Source organism: Podarcis tiliguerta, assembly GCF_965153285.1.
Source record: "Podarcis tiliguerta genome assembly, chromosome: 8".
In the NCBI taxonomy this organism is placed as follows: domain Eukaryota; kingdom Metazoa; phylum Chordata; class Lepidosauria; order Squamata; family Lacertidae; genus Podarcis; species Podarcis tiliguerta.
The window spans coordinates 36,336,201-36,356,440 of record NC_139541.1 but is presented as its reverse complement, the minus strand read 5'-3'; the positions used below and the strand labels follow the sequence as shown (position 1 = coordinate 36,356,440).

Genomic DNA, 20,240 nt, shown 5'->3' with positions numbered 1-20,240 from the left:
GTAGATGCTATGAGCTCGCCAGCCTCACTATAGAGGGCTTATTAAGTGTGCGAAGACTCAGGTGCATCGCACCTATGCACTTCCCCTGCCGAAGCAAAGCAGCTGTGTTTTCTTTTCTGTATTATACATCACATGGAGCGCCTCGTTTATTATAGCGAAAGCTAATGATGCAAGTGGAAACTTCTTTATGTTGTCCCCAACCCCTGCACCGTCATGTGGCAATGCATTTGCTGCAGAGACGTTCACTTAGCTTCCATAAGTAATTTATCTCTCCCAACACCAAATGTATCTTTTATCTAAAATGCTTCGGCTCCGGGGTTCATTATTTTAATCACAGCTCATTTAAATTGTTCTTTTTTTCCTAAAGAAAAAAAAATGCTTTTTATGACCATGATAAAATAACAGTTCTGTTGAACAGACAAATCTAGGCAGTTTTCCAGCATGATTTTCTAACATTCCCAAGTCATTGTTGTGTTTAGTGCTTTTTATTCTTATGGCCATGTTTATAGCACCAGGGCCAGCCCTAGACCAAATGGCGTCCGAGGCATTGAGCGCCTTTGGCACATCCCTTCCATTTGTTCAGCGATTCAGTGCCTTATTATTGTTTTCATTACATGTATAGTCCATGCCACAATTTTGACGGGTGACCAAGGTGCAGGATTTATCCCTGTCATTGTAAGATGTTGAAGTTTCCAGTCCTGGGAGGTGATCACAATGGTGCACACACAAATGCCATTTGTTGAGTGGACACTGATTGTTCTGTTGTGAGTGCTGACCTCAGCAGAGGCGAGGTGAGAATACCCAATGTGGTTCCCTCCAGATGTTGTGGCCTACAGGTTCCAACAGCTCCAACTAGCATAAGCAATAGCCAGGGATGATCTGGAAGGAACCACATTGGCCAACCCTGCCCTAGACAGTTTTATGCAGGGCTCAGGTTCATGACCTCATGAGAGCAGAGCTCAGACGTTGCTTCAGCAGCAGGAGCCCTTGGACTGAGCCTGAAATGGAAGAAGCCATGTCTCTGTTTCTAGCTACCTCTGCATTTGCTGGGAGGATCCTCACCATTTGAAGGGGCTCAACTTGCTCTAGCAGTCATTGACTGTGATAGAAACTGTGGTCTGAGCTGGGACCCTCTCATCTAGAAGAGAACATGGTGATATCCTAAGGTGGGAGGGGCACTGGCATCACAAGCTCTTCATGCAAAAGTAATTCTGGGGTTGGCCCTGGGGGGCAATTCCCACTCCAGCTATGAATCCCTAGACTCAACTCCTGGAGGATAGTCTGTCCCCAGGGTTTTGATGCTGACATTGTCCATTTCTCTGTGAATAAAGACAAAGAAATGATAGTTAACACTGTGCCCCACCCCACCGGCTGCCACTGATGGGTGGCCAAACACTCAATGATAATGAGTACTAATAAATAAATAAAACAAGGTAATGTGTATTTGGAACACAAAGTGTAAATTGCATAATACGTTTTGAAGCGGGGGATTTGACAGAGGACTGTGTGTTTACTGGCAGCCCCTTGTTCCTTACAATTTATAGTTTGGCCTTGAGAGAGTGCCACGATGCCTAATTTTAAACTTTTTCCAAGTTTCCCACTGTTTCAAACCTACAACCGTTTGATTCGTTAGTAAGCTGTAACTGATCATGATCTTTATTTTGTTTTAAAATATCCAATATAATCAAAACAAGGAGCGTTTGGCCCATGAAAGCAAATGCTTTTCGATCCTTTGTTGTCAGATCCACACAATTTTCTCTCCAGCAGGATTAGATGAAACAGAAAACCGATATACCAGGGCCCTGGAATTGCTGGGTTGTAATTTAGAAATATCCATTTTATCCCATGTAATTTCTTTGCTAAGATTCCTTAGTCTGAATCTGATACAGGTAGGAGCCAAGACAAACACTAACCATTTATAGTCATTCAGACCAGTTTGGATTTCACTATAATGCAAAGCAAAGAGATATCTTGGCTCCGTTTCAGGTGAGTAACAGGGGCAGAAAATGCATTTCAAATTTAGCATCAAATGTTGCCACATGTTTCTTTTAACAATTGCAGACGTTTCTATAATGCAAGATGTAATGTAAGCACGCTGGTATTTCCATTCCTTGAAAGCCTAGGCCCATCATTAAGGGATTCCCAGTGAGCACTTAATTTAAGCAAATAAAAGAGCTGGCTTTGAGGATGTATTGCAACCGATTAAGAAGATGAGTTATCCTTAACTCCGAGAACAGCCACAACTGTGGACAAATTTGAAGCAAGTAGCAGGGAGCTTAGGCAGACTGTTAGGGTGAGACATCTTGGCCCTTGATAATGACACATAATTCCACCAAATGAAAACCAGAGATTTATCTCCGTGAGCGTATCACGATGCGAACTATGGAGGTAAAAGTTGTGTTGAAAATGATAAGAGGCTTGGATACTGTGAGGAGATGCAATGGAAATTACTTCTTCACACAGCACGTAATTCAACTATGGCGTTTGGTCCCAAAATATGTGGCAATGTCCACCAACTTAGATGGCTTCCAAAGAGGATTAGGCATATTCATGGAGAATAAGGCTGTCAATGGCCTCTAGCCGCAGTGGCTACGTTCTTCCTCCACTGTCAGGCAATAGAAGAAGAAGAAGAGTTTGGATTTGATGTCCCGCTTTATCACTACCCAAAGGAGTCTCAGAGTGGCTAACACTCTCCTTTCCCTCCCCCACAGCAAACACTCTGTGAGGTGAGTGGGGCTGAGAGACTTCAGAGAAGTGTGACTAGCCCAAGGTCACCCAGCAGTTGCATGTGGAGGAGCGGAGACGCGAACCCGGTTCACCAGATTACGAGTCTACCGCTCCTAACCACTACACCACACTGGCTCTCAATAAGCTTCTGAGTCCCAGTTGCTGGGAATTGCAAGTGGGGAAAGTGCTGTAGTGCTCAGGTTCTGCTTGCAAGGCTTCCCATGAGCATCTGGTTCACCACGATGATTACAGAGTGCTGAAGTCAATGGGTCCAGCAGGGCTCTTCTTATGTTGAAATAGGTTGAAGGAGATGAGTGAGTTTAACCTGGAGATTAAGAGCCAATGTGGTAGCCACCTTCAAATATCTGAGGGGCTGTCACATAGATAATAGAGCAAGATCCCTTATCCCATATGTACCCAGTAGATCCCTGTGGACCAGTTCTCCTGCAGGTTCCAAAGACCTCAGAAGCCACAGTAACTCATAGCAGGGCTTTTAGTGTGACTGTCCCTGTTCTGTGGACCAGCAATTCCTGTCAAGATACGACAGGTCCCCACAATCTGCACTTTCTGGAAACATTTGAAGACATTTTTATTCCAATAGGTTTTCCGAGCTGGATGAATGGGTCTATAACATGGTGTCTCTTTTGAATGGTTTTAGTTTTCTTTTAAACGTATCTGCTCTTTTTTGTGTTTTTAACTGCTCTTTTGCTGTTTTTGTTGTACACCACCTTGAGATGATTGTCTAGAAGGCCATATAACAGCACCAATACCTTAACCTGTGGGTTCAAATGGCAAGAAAGGGGATTTTAACTAAACATTCGGGAGAACCCTTTGATGGTGGAACAGACCGTCTCAGAAAGAGGTGGACTCTCCTTTGTCAGAGATTATATATTTATGTATTTCATAAAATTTATACTCTATTTGGTTGTTAAAAAAAAACCCTCAAAGTGGTTTACAGAGAGAATAAAACAATAAAATTGTTTAAAGCTCTTTAAAACCTTTGAGGGATTGTTGTAGTAGCAGGTTCCCACATTGCCCTGGGGTTGGCCCCCTTTCATCTGTTTGATTGAATGCCCTAAGCATAAATCTCCCTAAAATATTAGATGGTATGTTATAGTTAAAGATGTTCATTAACTGAGGTGATACAGCCAGCTTGTGGGGCTCTACCACTGCAGTTTTCACATTGGGAGTAGTTTCTTGTAAGTGAGGTTCTTCAGGCTCATGTACGTATATCCACGTGATTTCTCTTCCTTCCAGGGCTGCTCCCAAAGGACTGTGAGGCTGAATAATTCCTCTGCCCACACATTTCAGCCCTACATAATGTTAAGGAACGTTTGAGCCCCATAGCTCCCAAGCAGACAGTGCTCTTTAAAGTCATTCATCTCGGTATTAAAACAGTTGCAGGGGTGTTAAGCTTGAATACAAGCCCCTGCGCTTCTATTAAGAGGAAGTCAGCTTCAGTGTCTCCTTGTATGCTTCTATACCTCTCAGAAGTTCTTCGCATCCCACTCGGGGCCAACTGGGGGTGGAGGGTTGGATGGATAACCTTAAGCTGACCTTTGCCCATCTGGGGCCATGTCCTAGCAAGCGATGTCTTGCATCCGTCGGCTTCAGCTGGGCTGCCGATTCTGACAGACGTGTAAACAGATGCAAGCATTGTTGCTAATGACAGGTGATTATAAGTGGCGTGGGTGCCAAAGTAATTAAACCGCTCTTTGACAGGAACATTTGGCGGTGTGGTATTTCAGCATTAGAAAAATTGTTACAACACATTTCCCCCCCTGCTAGGCTGTAAGGCCTGAATACCATTAATTACGATCCTTGGGCTGTGGTGGTAGTGCTTGTTGAGATTTCTCTAGCTTTGATCGGGAGACACTTTGTGGAAGCAGAGCTAAGGGTGGAAATATTGGTAGATGCAGATTATTTTTGTCCATCAAACTGCAGTTTTTCCTACTCTAAGGGGAGGAGATGCAAGAGGAGCCTTTTCCAGTCAAAGGGCCACATTTCTTCATGTGGAAACCTTTCAGGGGCCATTGGTTGGTAGGGCCAGAGGCAAAATAGACAGACAAGGGGTGTCACTCTTGCTGGTGCACAGTGTGCTACATTCCAGCCACGCAAAAGCCAGTCTGCCATCTTGATTCAAAATCGTGTCTGGTATCAAAACGTCAACGTTCCCACCTCTACATCAAAAAAAAACCCTTCATGCTGAGTTTGTGGCAATATCCTAAGAGGCCAGAAAATGGGTGACGTTAATAGTGATGCGCTTTGTCTCATATCTTGTTTAGCCATGTATTTATCCCACTAGAATTTTGTTTGAAAGGTATATGAGGGTTTAAACTCTTTGTAACAAAGCTTTCCATTATTTTAAATGGTTGCATGTCTTTCATTTGGTTAGATGCCCCAAATCATCCATTAAAAAACTAGGATGAAAGTCCTAGAGAATAGGTTCTTTTATGTTAGATATGTAAAACTAGAGTGGTTTGTCTGCTGGTGCCTTTAGAGCTTTCCCATTTTTGTTTTTGTATTTTTTTAAAAAAAAAACCTCTGCCATTTATGAGGTTCTAAATACTTTGGCGGCTAATCAGCGCACCAGCAAGTTAAAAAGAGAGAAGTTAAACATCACCAATCTTGAAAAGAGCTTCCATTGTCTTCTACCTCTGGTGCCAGGGGAATCTTTTGAGTCGTGCTGCAGTGCTCCTCTCAGTGTAACATGTCATGAAACATTTCTCAGTAATGACCGACACTGAATATGAGTTGACAGGACCTCTGACTGGGCAGAATGGGTTCAATTACCAGAGATGTGGGGTTACCTGAGATATATTTTTTTAAGGACCAATTGCACTTGATTCTGACCTCTTAACTCACAGGATTTGTGGCAGTGACAACAAATAGGCTGATTAAGTGCTGCTTCCAACCCTTTACTTTTTTTCCTAGCATGGTAAATAATTTTAGCTTCTTCCACATCTATGTCCCCCCCCCCCTTTAAACCCAAGTGTAATATATTTATTAAATGAAGTGTAATAATACAAATGCAGTGAATGGTGTCTGGTGCCCATTGGGATGGACAGAGCAGAAAGCAGGGAGACCAAAGAGTATGTGGAGCCAGACCCAATGATAGGCAGAACCAGCTAGGCCACATCCACACCATGCCTTTAAAGCACTATGATATCACTTTAAACAGTCTTGGCTTCCCCCTAAGAACCCTGGGAACTGTAGGTTCTTAAGGGTATTGAGAATTGTTAGCAGACCCCTATTCCCCACCCAGAGCCACAGTTCCCAGAGTTCCCTGTCAAAACCACTCTGGGAATTGTAGCTCTGGGAAAGGAACAGTTCTAGCCTGTGCCCATCTGCCCTGCTGATTTCTACAAGGGCAACACTGACGCTTAAGGGGAGGAGGAGGCAGTGTCAACCCCTGAACTGGTCATAAATAGGAAGGCAGGCAGGTGGGGGCTGACTGAGGTTGGTGGGGGCCCTAATGGACCAACCTCTGCTGAGCGCTGGTCCCTACTGCCCTCGTCAATTTCATCTCTTCCCAGCATGAAGCCTGGCTCGAGAGCTGTCATTCTATCTCGGAAAAATATCTGGGACATAGTGTCCCGAAATCAATATAAGACAAGTGATTGGTCTCTTAACCTCACCTTTCTTCTTCTTGTAGCGGTTACATTGCTCCCGTTCACCTGTAGCCAACCTGACGCCAGAGTAAATGAAAGGACCTGCCATCAAAAGTATCTTCTCTCTCCCTTTCACCGCTTTTCTTACTTGGGACTGAGCAGAGTTTTACACTTGTTCCTAGTCTGCTGCCTTCAGCTCCCAGATAGAATTATAGCAAAACTGCCTAATTAAACTGTCGCTGTCTGCCTGCACTCGAGTGCCTTTACAAAGTCATTTAACTGACTGACATTCCAAACTATTAAAGCCGGTTGCAGCGTGTCTCCATTGCTGTGGATAAAAATGAATGAAAATTTGTTAATGTGCGCTGACATTTGATCCTGGATGTTGAACTAACGCTGCACCACCTGAACTCATCTCTTCCCTCCCTCCCACCTACCCACCACCTTCATTCTAATCGCTTCCTATGTTTGTTATTTCCTATAATAAATTGGAGGAAATTGCAACAGGTATTAACATTCTTCAGTTTGATTTATGAGTGCCTGTTGAACACAGCATCCATCTCACGCTTCTTTTGAGATTGTACTTCTGTGCATGATTAGACCCGTGATGGAATATTTCTCTCCCTCCCACTCCAGATATACAGTAATATATTTCCTTCATGGAGGATGAATAGAGTTACTACTACTATGACTTCTGAACCAGGGACAGAGATCTTGTGGCCCTTCAGATGTTGTTGAACTCTGTCGAGGCTGGTGTGACATTGCCCCACCAACTCTGTCTTTCCTCAGCCAGTCCCTATCTACCTACCTTCTTACTTACAACCAGCCTCCTTCTTTTTAATCCTCTTAGTGTTGCCCTTCTAGAATTCAGCAGGGAGGAAGATGGGGACAAAACCAGAATTAGGTTTCTCTGCCTATCATTGGTTCTACCTCCACTAGCCACTTGTGCTGGCAGATCCTACTTTTCTCCCCCCTGATATCTGCTCTACTAGTCACAGTGGCAACTCCCATCACAAGAAGCTTTAATTCACTTTCTTGATAAACTGACATTCACTTTAATGGAATTATGCTCTCTGGTCACATCTCTACCTTTTTTTAAAAAAAATATGAAAATGTAAGCTAAGATCCAGAGGACTAAGGTTCAAGTCAGGAAGTCAAAACACACCAAGAGCTAGGAAGGCCAGATTTGCCCAAGCAAATTACCACCCTCAGTAGCAGAGACTACACCATGGCCAGCATGGGTGGGCAGAGTCACTCCAGTACCTAGAAACCCTTCATTGCAGGAATGGAGAACTTGTGGCCCTCGGGGTGTTGTTGGACAGCAGCTCCCATCATCCCTGACTATTGTATGTGCTGGCCGGGGCTGATGGGAGTTGGAGTCCAACAACATTTATAGGTCCACTGGTTCCCCATCTTTATTTTTCTGCTTAGGACAGCAGCATATTTTAATCTACAGTCCTGGGTGACTCCCCGGATGGTGCTTCCAACAGCATTGAGCTCCTTTGGTTAACTAGGCTGTGTGTGGAATAAACACCTTTTTCTCTTTTTTCTTGGACCATCTCCCTGTCCATTGCAGCCAATGACAATGAAGTAATTGGGAAAGCCCACATCTGTTTTGCAAGCAGAAGGTCCCAGGTTCAGTCCTGCAACATCTCTAGATAGGGTTGGGGTGGGTGTCCACCCGAAACCCTGGAAAGCCACTGCCAGTGCAGGCAGTACTAAGAAAGCTGGACCAATGGTCTGCTTCCCGTGTCCCTATGTTCTGGTATTTTAAAAATTAAAATTCCCCAGCCAAAGTGCTATTTATCAGACCCAAACCATTTGCGTGGTGTCACATTTGTCTGTGTCCAATAGGCGTGTCTCAGAGCAAATGCTGTTTGTGTCTTGCATAACAGGAGCTCCGAGATTCTAGAAGACAATGAAAGCACCTGAAGGCCCTCTCATTGCAGAGACTGGTGTCCTTCTGCCACACTACTCACATTTTTCATCCTTCCAATTCCTCACTTCCTCGCTAGGCACGTAAAAGCCGAGCAGCAACTCCACTAGGGGTGCCACATCTGATGTCCAGCCCAGGAGGAAACATTTCCTTGCCAACGCAATGCGGGAACAATATCCTGCCAAAATCCACAGGGGAAATAGTTCACTTTCCTGTGTGTTGGCTCCAACAATAACACATCCGAACTAAATACAGAATTAGCTTCCTGTATTTGATTCCGCCATCCCCAAGTCCAAGAAACCTGGAGTTCTCCAGAGAAGGCAAATAGTAGAACAACTGACATTTTAAAATCCCCCTCCTGCAGAAAAGATATGTACTCATTCCTGAGCAGATAAACTGGTCCCACCTTATGCTATTGTCTTTTCATCTTTTGAGGAGCCTCATGAAACTCCGGCTGGAGCTTGAGTCCCAACTTCCATTAACAGCACAAATTTTCAGTGTGCTATTTATATATTGGGTTGATTAACTTATGAATAGCCTTTCACATGCATCTCAATGTGATTTACTAAAGTACTATAAACAGGTAGAAGTTAGTTTTTAAAATGGTACAAAAACATAAAGATAAGAGTTAAAACTGGAAGAAGGAGGAGGAGGAGGAGGAGGAGGAGGAGAAGCAGCAGCAGCAGCAGCAGCAATGGCTTCTGAGAATTCTGGGAGCTGTAGATTCATAGAATTCTAGAGTTGGAAGGGACCATGAGGGTCATCTAGTCCAACCCCCTGCAATGCAGGAATCTTTTGCCCAATGTGGGGCTCGAACCCATGTCCCTCAGATTAAGACTCTCATGCTCAACCAACTGAGCCATCCCAGCTGTAGTTTGTAAAGGGTGCTGAGAGTTGTTAGGAGACCACTCTTCCCCTTACAGAGCTACAATTCTGAGAGTTCCCCTTGAAGAATTATTTGTTAAACCATTCAGAAATTTCATGTGTCCAAAGTAGTGCTTGTTCCATTTGTGCAAGAAATTCTGCTTGCACAATGGATCCCCCCCTCTCAATAAATCTGTTCTGTTCAACCACCTGGAGCAGATCTGAGGAGGACATGAAGTGCACATGGAGAGAGATTATTTCTATCTATTTACACAATGTATAGACCGCTTAACTACAGTAGTCTCTAACCAGTTTACAAAGATGCAATACAAGAAATTAAACATCTCTGTAGTGCTACCGGCTCTGTGAATTTAGTAACAACCTCTTTGACGTTCAGAGCTATATTTTTATTTGTTTAAAGACACTTTGTTTCACAGATCCACAAATAGTGCAACATTTAAAAGATATCAATGGACTGTATCAAACAAAGTTCTACATGGAGTAGAATTAATAGGTTATTAATGTCCATTAACTTCAATGAGTCTACTCTGAGTAGGAGGAGCATTGGCTACTACCCAATGCCTTTCATGTAACACTTTCATAATAAGGCTAGAATTGGGGAGGAAGTGTGTTGTCCTGTCTTTTAAATACATTTAGGAGCACAGCCATTGTTGAGGTTGAATAGTTGTCAAGAAAGCTTCTGAATATTAAACCCTGGCCTGAAAGCAGTTTTTTGAAAGAATAAAGTGTTGCTCTAATCCTTTCATTATATTCTTCTTTTTAAGGTCTCCCTCTCCTTTAAAAGAGAAGGGAAAGCTTTAAACCTTGAAGTGCCTGCATGAAGGAAGCTTCTTTTGCAAACCAGCCAGGGAAACATATGATACCATTTGCCATTGCAGAATGTGGCCTGCTGTTCTCCTGTAATTATAATGGCCTAAGCAGTGTGGGGTTGGTTAGCCTTCCTTAACAATCATTAATCTACCGAGTCTTCGTAACAGCGGCCCATCTTGAAGAACAGCAGTCCTTGGCGCAAGAGGCCTCTGTAGCGAGCGAGGGATTGCCTTCTTGACTTGCATTCTGCCACTTGCCAGTCCTGGAGGATTCTGGGAAAAAGCTTCTCTTCCCCCCCAAAAAACAACAACAACCCCCTTCTTCTTTCCTCTCACATCCTCTTGATAGCTGCCTGCCCTCTCCCTCCCTCTCCCTCCCTCTCTGGTGTGTCCCCTTCTTCCTCCTCATTGTTGAAAGTTTTATTTCTGTGTGACTGGGAGCCTGTTTAGCAGACCATATTGCCAGCGAAGGTACGTCGTTTGTTGCGCGGTTCTGGCAAAGCTGGGCAGTCAGCTGGGATGTAATTAAGACTCAGAGAACAGGCTGTCTTCGCCACAGGAAGGGCATGTTAGATGTTGCAGGGATTTGGGGCTGTCAGTTTGGCCGGAGCTGAAGACAGAGAGCTAGGGACAAGCGCTCTCTTCCCTTTCATTTATAATCCCTTTATGTACAGTATATGCACTTGGCAAAGTTTACATCTAACCTATTGGCTCTCGCCGGCGGGCCAAAGAGGCCAGATTAGCATATGTTACATGTATATTTTAGTAATATTTTAAAAGCGAGCACACATTTCCAAAGTGAATTATGCATGTATGACAGAAGCAGGGTTGTGTTGCACTGGGTGTCAAATCCCACATCTTTTTGTCAAGACTATGGGTTTTACATTAAGAAGGCAGAGAGACTAAACGAAGTAAAACAGTTTTAATTTTTAACAGTTTTGGTCCAGCCCAAGGACTGGCTTTCTGACAGTTTTAACTGACATTTGAATAATTGGATTAATTTAGAAAAGGGTGCAAATCATATCTTGATGGGTGCGCATGCGCCGCCGTACTTTATAATCTGTGTATATAAAATTAGCGATGGGGGTGGACAATTTAATAATTTAGGGTTAGCACAGCATTCAAAACAAAATGCCATGGATGGAGCACTGTAAACTACATTAGAGATGGCTGAAGGACTTGAGTATAGGAAGTTCCTTTACACAGAATCAGACCATTGGTCCACCTGACTCAGTCCCCTTTGACTGACAGCAGCTCTCTAGGATTTCACACTGGGTTCTCTCTCAGCCCTACCTTGAGATGCTGGGGATTGTACCTGGACCCTCCAGCCTGCACACCAGATTCTCTGCCCCCGAGCAAAGACTGTTTGAGAGCCACTGTGGTGTCTGAGCCTATGGAGCCTGGATCTGTATGCTCAGCCATGGGCCCATTAGGTAGCTTCTGGAGTACAGAAGATCCTTTCAACGTCCTCTAACCTTAACCCCATGAAGTTGAGAGCATGAATCTGAATGATGTGTGTTGCAAAACACATTGCACATTTATTTTCTCAAACCTTCATCTATTTTTTAAAATTAAAAACAAAACAAAACACTTTAGAAAGAGTGTTTCTGTAGCTCTGCTTTGCAGGCATAAGGTCCAAGATTCAATGCACAGCATCTTCAAGAAAGACAAGGAACGTTCGTTGCCTGAAACCCTGAAGAGCTGCTGTCGGTCAGTGTTGACAGTACTAAGGTAGATGGACCAATAGTCTGACTTGGTATAAGGCAGCTTTCTGTGTTTTCTTGTGTGCATTTGGGGTTTCTCCATCTAATGTTTATGAATTATGCAACCTTGCATTATGATTCCAGTTAGCACAAGAAAACCAATCTTGAGAGTCGTGTGTATTAAATGCACACATGGCTTTAACATGTTCAAGGATTACCAAGTACAAAATTGGAATGTAAAATGAGGTAAATAATGGATAGTCATGTATGAATAACAGAAAACAAGGGAACCATGGGGGGGGGGGAGTCAGGTGACTCTTGTAGTCCCAGGTTATGGAGTAAATGTGGATTATATATATAATTATTTAAGGCTTTGATGTATGCTTTTCCTTTTTAATGCGATGCTTTGTTATTGTAAAAATTAATAAAAAATATTGTTTTAAAAAAGGATTACCCATGTGACTGGATGCTGTGGATCTGCACACAAACCCACTCCGTTCACTTTTGTAGACAAATCCTTGATGGGCAGGTGCCTGCATGCATCTGAGCATCCACCAATGTGGACCTTCATCAGTGCCCTCCCCAACTTTCTGCATTGTCAGCCCCTTCCTCCACTGACAGATATCATCCTGGTATGCCAAAAGTTTCAGGCTTTAATGAAATGGCACTCATTGGCCACTTCCTGAAGAGCAGAAAAACATTGCTGAAATGGACTGTGATCTGTTCTGTTCAAGCTTTCTTGTATCTAGACGTACAATCCTTTGGGAATTCTCAAAGCCTTTTAAAACTATGGGCTTTTTCTTCTTCTTAGGGCAGTCAAAGCAAGTCCCAGGAGTGATGTTGCCATCTGTCCTTTTTATATTAAAAGACTCTTCCATGTTATATACCTGATGTTCTTTTTCCCCAGGATAAATTTGGCTAATTAAAATAAAGCCTTTGTCCTTTGTCTTGGACTAAAGGTTCTTTCAGTCTCAACAATATATCTTTTTGGATCTAGATCGATCCCCTGCACTATATATTCAGAGAGACAGAGACTTGCGCAATTTTAGGGATAAATTATTCTGGTTCTTTGAATGGATTTGCCAGACACAGGAAACTTTGTACATTGTGGCTTCATGTGCAACAACCGCCACCACCACAGAAACTCTTCAGTTTAAGATTAAATGCTCTTACAAATTCATTCTTGCTCCAAAATTCATGGAAAATTAAGATGAGAATCTTAGTACTTCCAGACAGTGTAAGTATTAAATACTTTGTGCAGTCCTGCATTTCCGGATCCATGCACTGAGTCTTTGCTAGCAGAGTAGGGATCCTGAGGCCAATTGTAGAGCTCAGGCAGGCTCATGCAAGTGCAGTGCAAGTGGCCCTTTAGGTGCTTTCAAACCATTTAGGCATTTGAAGGCCAATATCAGCACTGTAAATCGGAGCAGGAGACAAATAGGCAGTCTGTCATTGGGGTAGAATGAGAGAAATATGCTCTGATGGCTTAGCTCCTATGAATCTCCTTTCTGCTGCACTCTGTACCAGCTGAAGTTTCCAAACAGTTAAAAAGAAAAGAAAAGAAAAGAAAAGAAAAGAAAAGAAAAGAAAAGAAAAGAAAAGGCAGCTCCACATTACAGTAATGTAGTCAGGATGTAACCAGAACAAGCATCACTGAGGTAGTCGTGGCCACCAATGCTATCTGCAGCTCTGCATATTGCACACATACCAAATTGTATACTTGTCTCTTCGGGGGGGGGGGTGTAGCCCCCTCCAGAAACCAGTTGTCTCCCTCCATCCAAATCAGTGGAATTCTCCTTCAGGATTATGTTTCAGCTTATTTAGCCTCCTGCACCCCAAAATTCCTCCACATGCATGCTCAGAACCTCCACTATCCCTAGGGGAGATTGTTTTTGGTGTTTATAATCCTGATGCCTGTTAGAAGCACTGTGTAGTGAGTGGGTGGGGTCAGTGATATAAAAGGTATTTCCGCCACCTTTTCTGTTGGTGGTGTTGTCTCGCCCATCCGACTGTGGCCGTGATTGCGTGTCAGGCCTGAGCAATGTACGTTGTTTATTTGTTTCATCACAATATTTATATACTGCCAAATCATAAGATTCCAATGCAGTTTGTACCAATATATACAGAACACCTCATAAACAATAAGAATAATTAAAATGAAGCAGCAGCTTCAGCTCACCTGAACAAATGTGATCCATTTCACCAGTCCTTCCTTTGAAGTAAACTGGGAGCACGTGAAGATCAAAGCAGGTGACCTCTTCATATCCTAAGCTTAAACATCTTTTGTTGTTGTTGTTTTTGGGAAAGGAGGGGTTGTTCATACAGATGAAGCCATTTGTCCCTTATGAACACGTTCCCTAATTGTGTAAAAATAGCCAAGCTCGCTTAAGGGTAAAATGTAGCCCTAGGGTAGCGGATGGGTCCCTGCTGACATTATGCTGCAAGCTCATTTTCAAAGGCGATGGCTACCTGGCACTTCTGAGTGCTCTGGGTTTGTCACTGACATTTTCTGCTCATGTACTGAATGGTGATAACTGGATTATTTTAAATGTCACTCTGAGGCTTCTTGGGAGTTGTGAGTTCGGAGTTTTAATATAGTGTTGTTATTTAGTGTAGATGCCAGTCCAAGCCAGCATGATGAAATAAGCCTCCTCAAGCTGCATACACATGCGACAGTGCTTTGCTTTCTTAAAAATCTACTCTCACTGCTGTTTCTGTCACCCAGTAAGCAGAGCAGAGAGTTGAGTCTCAATACTTAAAGAAAAACCACCCTCCAGATCTCTTTGCGCAGTAGCTTGAAGTGCCAGCCTTGAAGTGCCACGTTATTTTAATGCTCCCATCCTGTCAGTATTGATTAAACAGCATGAGGTGTTGTTTCAGTTTAATAGGGGAGGACACATCTTTAAATTTAGGTCATTAACATTTGCAAAAGCTTTAATTGTTCAACGTAATGATTTTATGCAGGTAGAGGTCCAATGGCTTCAATTAATTTATAGTCAAAATGTCCAGGGCTCCCCCCACGCCCCACAAGGCTATTCTCATAAAACTTTTCATGGTCCCAGAAGGAATTATGTTTGCTACCCATCCTTCCTTTTATATCTTCTCTCTGCTCCCCCATCCCGACCCTGCACATTATTTCTTCTGAATCAGATTGCAAAAGTATTATTGGAAAAATAATCATTTTAAAATGTAACCGCAAGATTCAGCAGAGAGGGACCACAGCTCAATAGCAGAGCACAGGCTTTGCATGCGGAAGGATTCACACCCAATCTACAGAATCTCCAGTTTAAAGGAGCAGAGAAGAGGCAATAGAAAGACCTGCCTGAGACCCTGCATAAGTAGACGGTGCTGTGAGTCTGACCAGCAGCTTCCAGTGTCAATCACCATAGAACTCAAAGCTGAAACCCTGTGGATCAGGGATGGGAAACCCTGTTCAACCTAAGAGGCCACATTCCCTTCTGGCCAATCCACTGGTGGCTGGGACCAAAGGCAAAAGCGAGCAGAGCATTGGATGTAAATGTTGTCGGTTTCCAACAAATGCTATTCAGAAGAAGCCATCATGGCAGGTAGCCATTGATAGCTTTATCCTCTGTGAATTTGTCTATTCTTAAAGCTATCCAAGTTGGTGGCCATCACTGCCCTGCATGAAGAAATCCTTTCTTTTATCTGTCCTGAATCTTACCATGTTCAGCTTCATTGGATGTCCAGGAGGAAAACTTCTTTATCCACTTTCTCTGTCCCACGCATGATTTTGCCAACTTCTATCACGTCAGCTCTTAGTTGCCTTTTCTTGAAACTGAAAAGTCCCAAACGCTGCAACCTTTCCTCTTGAGTGCACATAAAGCTATTTTGTAGTGCCTATCTAGCCCTCTTCTATGACTAGTATTAGCAATTCAGGGTCTCTCAGGCAGGCATCTTTCCTACCACTTCTATCTGAGATGACTTCTTTTTCTGCACTGGAGATGCCAGGGAAAGGCCTTCCCTTCTTCTGTCCTTTCCAGAGGCATCTGGCTGGCTACTGTAGAAAACAGGATGCTGGACTAGATGGACCTTTCATGTGATCCAGCAGGGCTTATGTTCTTAGTCCTAGACAGCTGGACGCAGTTTCTGCACTGCTGTTCCATCTCCGATTCTGTATCATGAGATGGCAACTTTGCTCACTAGTGACTGAAGGAGGATCCCAGTTCTTGCAAGCAGGCTGCTGCAGGGGTAACAAAGCTGCCCAAGCCATTTACATTGTTGCAGCTACAAAATAATTATTTTTGGGTACCAGGTTTGTCTGATCTTTCACATACGCAAGGCTCTGAGCGACGGTCTCTATGTAGCCCAAGCAGAACATTATGTACATAAGAGGTAGATATTAGTAGGGTATAAGTAGTAGATTAATTTATTTGGGGTGGGGGAAAGCACCCCCAAATGCCACAGGGGATCAGTGCTCAAATAATGCTGACTGTTGAAGCAGGTGGGGATGAAAATGAGAGTGGGGGAGAAAATGGAGCATCTGAGATCATGGAGAGAAACACCCCATATTGCCACCTCCCCCCCCCCCAGGTCCCACTTGTCAAGCTGTTTCTTTTAATTTGGATCTTTATACTAATGCCCAGAGGATGCATGATATTGAGTATTTCACAACACAATCAAATATTTCAGCCCCCCCCCCATATACACATCTTTGTTTTTTATATATAAAAGAACAATCAGATTGAGTAACTGAGAAAAATGCCCCCCAGGAATTTCTTAGTATAGCCATAGTAACCATAGTATTATTTTATTTTATTTTGGTGGGGGGGGGGGGAGAGAATGTTTCCCTAATGCTCAGTGCTCATGTTGAATAGAGAGGTGGCTATTCTGTTTCAAAACATCATACTAAACAGAATGGGGAGATGCAGCTGTGGTGTTTGGTCGGGATTCTTCCAGCAGTGTTCAGCTCTGAATTCTCTGCACGTGTGACCCTGGATATTATTGCTAGAGGAAATCAGCCAGCGGTACAGTCCGGGCTTAATGGAAGCTCAGTTGTTTACCCTGAGGCTGTTCTGTAGCCTTCAGGATCTCCAAGCCTAGTGTGGATAATGGAGTGTCCACTTCTTTCCCCAAGATCCTGTGGATGAGGAAATCAAAACCTTTTATGCAGACGGGTGACTTGTGGCTTTGGTGGTCACATAGAGGGTTGGAACAGTGCAGGCTTAAAAGTGGGGCTTATGTCCAGAATATGTTACAAAGGCACAAATTGTGAAGTGTGTGTGGTGGGTGGAAACTATACTGGAGTGGAATTCCCTCCCAAGAGAGGATTGACTGGCTCCCTCCTTGTTATCTTTGCACTGGCAGGCGAAGACCTTCCTGTTCAGACAGGCCTTTGGAAACTAAGTCCTGACAATGTTGATACCTGGGCTGCTCTCAGGGCAAAGTGTATTCCAATTGCTGGTTCAAAATGTGTTTTGTTATTAACTCTAAACCAGTATTATATGCTTTAAAATGGACAGGGTATCATTTTAAAGGGGAACATAGAAGCTGCATGTTAAAAGTAGGTACAGTGGTACCTACGCTTCAGGTTACAGACTCCGCTAAACCAAAAATAGTACCTTGGGTTAAGAACTTTGCTTCAGGATGAGAACAGAAATCGTGCTCCAGCGGCAGCAGGAGGCCCCATTAGCTAAAGTGGTGCTTCAGGTTAAGAACAGTTTCAGGTTAAGTACGGACCTCCAGAATGAATTAAGTACTTAACCCAAGGTACCACTGTATTGTGTCTTTAATTCTCACTTTTAGGGTTACTTGCCCAAACCATTGAGGTATGTTACACTGAGAGGGACAGAGCATCCTGCTGCTGTTGGACTCCACGGCTGGCCATGCTGCTGGGAGTTTGAGACCAACAGTATTCTGAAGGGCCGCAGGCTCCCTGTCCCAGGTACAGAGTTCCTGCAAGTGAAATCGTCATATGATGCCTTTCTAGGACACTTACAGCTAGTGCAACAAGTTTCACAAATGCTATCTGAAATAGGAGGAGACTTCACCTTACTCCGGTGATGAGCAGATTGCAGCCTCTTTAAAAAGAACTAGGTAAAGAAATATGACAGTTGAAAGACTGTTGATGGAGGCTCATTGTTTAGCAACCTCACTTGTCTTTGTAGCAAGTTGAAATATCAAAAGGTTTTGGAATGGAACTCATGGTTTACTGTAAATATAGTTGCTGCAAATGTGAGCCTGTCTCATGTTCTGAACCAGGCGATGCATTTAAAACAAGACTAAAACAATGCAAAATAGGCACTTGTGGCAAAGACCCATTTATCCAGCTAGGAAGGCCTGTTGGAACCAAATGAATGAGCAACTTGCAAAGGCTGAGACTGGCTGAGCCTTCAGGATAGAGGAAACAACGTACTTATTCATGCAGCACATGGTTAAACTATGGAACTCACTCCCACAGGAGGCAAAGATAGCCACCAACTTGGAGGGCCTTAAAAGAAGATTAGACAATTTCATAGATAAATGGGCTATCCATGGCTACTAGCTACAATGGCTGTGCTCAGCATCCATGATCAGAGGCAGTAATGCTTCTGAATGCCAGCTGCTGGAAACCACAGGAGAGGAGAGTGCTTTTATGCTCAGGTCCTGGTTGTGGGTTTCCCATAGGCATCTTGGTGACCTCTGTGAGAACAGGATGCTGGTCTAAATGGGTGATGGGCCTGATCCAGCAGGCTCTTATTTTCCTCAAGCAAACGGTTTGCATTTATATGGTAGCAAATAGTCTCCTCAATCTGAAGACAGCAACTGGTAATAAAACAGTAATATTTTAAATAGGAACCGCCATCCTTTTTTTTTTTACAAAAAATAACACAAATTTGTTGTTTTTTCTGATTGCAGGCTCAAGTTTCATTGGGGCTTCTGCTAATGTGAAAAATAAGAATATTTACTGCTGAGGGACTGAGATCAGCACATAGATATTTTATGAAGGGAATAAATATTTTAAGATGCAAACACTGGAGTGTGTTGGCACTTCAAAACAGGGTCAGAGGATTTGTTCATCTTTCAGAAGTGTCGGTGTTTTAATGTATATCACTGCAAACAGTGAGCCTTTCATGATAAAGTAACGCCTCTGTTGCTTTTGCCAATTTGGGGGTGGGGGACCCACGCACACCCACACACAGCTCCTTTTTTGTTTCAAGAGATCACAAGAGTTCTGGTTCTATAAATAGTGATGCAGGAGACTTCTTCGTATTAAAGATGGAAGTTTTCAAAAGACGATATTCTATCTGGAACCACACGGGAGGGACCACCGGAATAGCATCTCCCAGACAAGTTAACTTGTGTTTCTTTTAATAAAGATAATTTGGTCAGGACGAGCAGAGGCAAGGCTGTGCCGTCAGTCAACCCATGAAAGCTCTTTGGTGTCTCACGGTTCTTGATGTTTAAGTTTGGACTGCTTGACCACCAAAGCTCAGGATGAAGAAATACTTTGCAAACTAAAATGATGGAAGTGAGCTCCCCCAGTTGTTAATTTTGGAGTTGCTACCAAACTGAACCCAACTTCACTCTGAATTCTGCTTCCGCCTTGAAGTGGTCTGCTGTCCACCTTCTCATCTGCAAGTTTTCTTGCCACCCCGTTCTCACGTTTTCATACATGCACTAAGTTACAAAGTCTCTGTGTGTGAAAGAAGACACAAAATAACTGGAAAAGGTAAAGCTGAAGGATGGGTTCAAGTGTCCATGACTCCTCCCTGGCATTAAAGTCGCATCTAAAACTGATCCAGGAACACCTGGAGATTAAGAAGCTGAAATAGGAGTTATATGCCTGGCAAAGAGGTGACTTACATAATCACTACCTGGACCTCTTCTACCGGGTCCTCTACTGGGTCATTACTTGGACTTTCCTCTGATGATTCTGGATCTTCATCAGGTCCATTGCCACATTCACTCCTGAGTCTCAAATGGGGATGGGGGGAAAACGGGAATTAAGGCAAAGTTTAGGACATGGTTGGAAGGGTTCTTGAGGGGAGAGGGTGGACAAATACTGAGAAATGAAAAAGAGGATCCCCCCTTTTGACAGAATTGGATGAAATTTTCAGGCTTGGTAGCCTCGTCAGAGTGAATAAAACCTACAGAATTACAGGCAAATAGATATGGAAGCCTTTGTGCTGGACACCTTAAAGTTGATTTTTGGGGTGAAAGAACTAAACTAAAATAAAATACTTCCTGGGTAAAATCATTCCCTCTGACTACAAGTTATATCTCTCATTCACAAAGGAATTCCACTTCGTAATGCTTCTAACTCCACAATTCTGTGTGTATATTAGGAGAAGGATGCACTAAAATACTGAGAAAATTTCGCAAGGACTTTAATAAATAAATAAATTTGCAAACTGCTGCAGAAATATGGTGCCCTGAACTTAAGATGGTGAGCATGAGAGACTGTGAGAAATCGACAGAGCCACCCATCCCTAGTTTTTTTTTACTCTTAGTCAAAAGGGGCAATTTTTTTATTATTTTTTTATGGCAGAGAAAGCTCTGTTATGCTAGCAACAGTCAAGCAGATGACCTCCTATAACCTGAGCCAGGAGAATATGCTTAGAATTTGCTC

General features: G+C 43.3%; 1 protein-coding gene across 11 annotated transcripts in view; it reads left to right on the top strand.

The window, feature by feature from the left end:
- FTO (FTO alpha-ketoglutarate dependent dioxygenase) overlaps positions 1–20,240 on the top strand; it is a 258,262-nt gene that overhangs the window by 131,638 nt on the left and 106,384 nt on the right. The window contains exon 9 of one of the 11 annotated variants that reach the window (XM_083451897.1): positions 6,383–6,843. The exons of the other annotated variants lie outside the window; for them this stretch is intronic. Within the exon in view, the coding sequence (XP_083308023.1) occupies positions 6,383–6,410 (28 nt within the window). The 3' untranslated portion in view covers positions 6,411–6,843. Of the gene's footprint in view, positions 1–6,382; positions 6,844–20,240 lie in introns of those variants that run through there. 11 annotated transcript variants of the gene reach the window in all.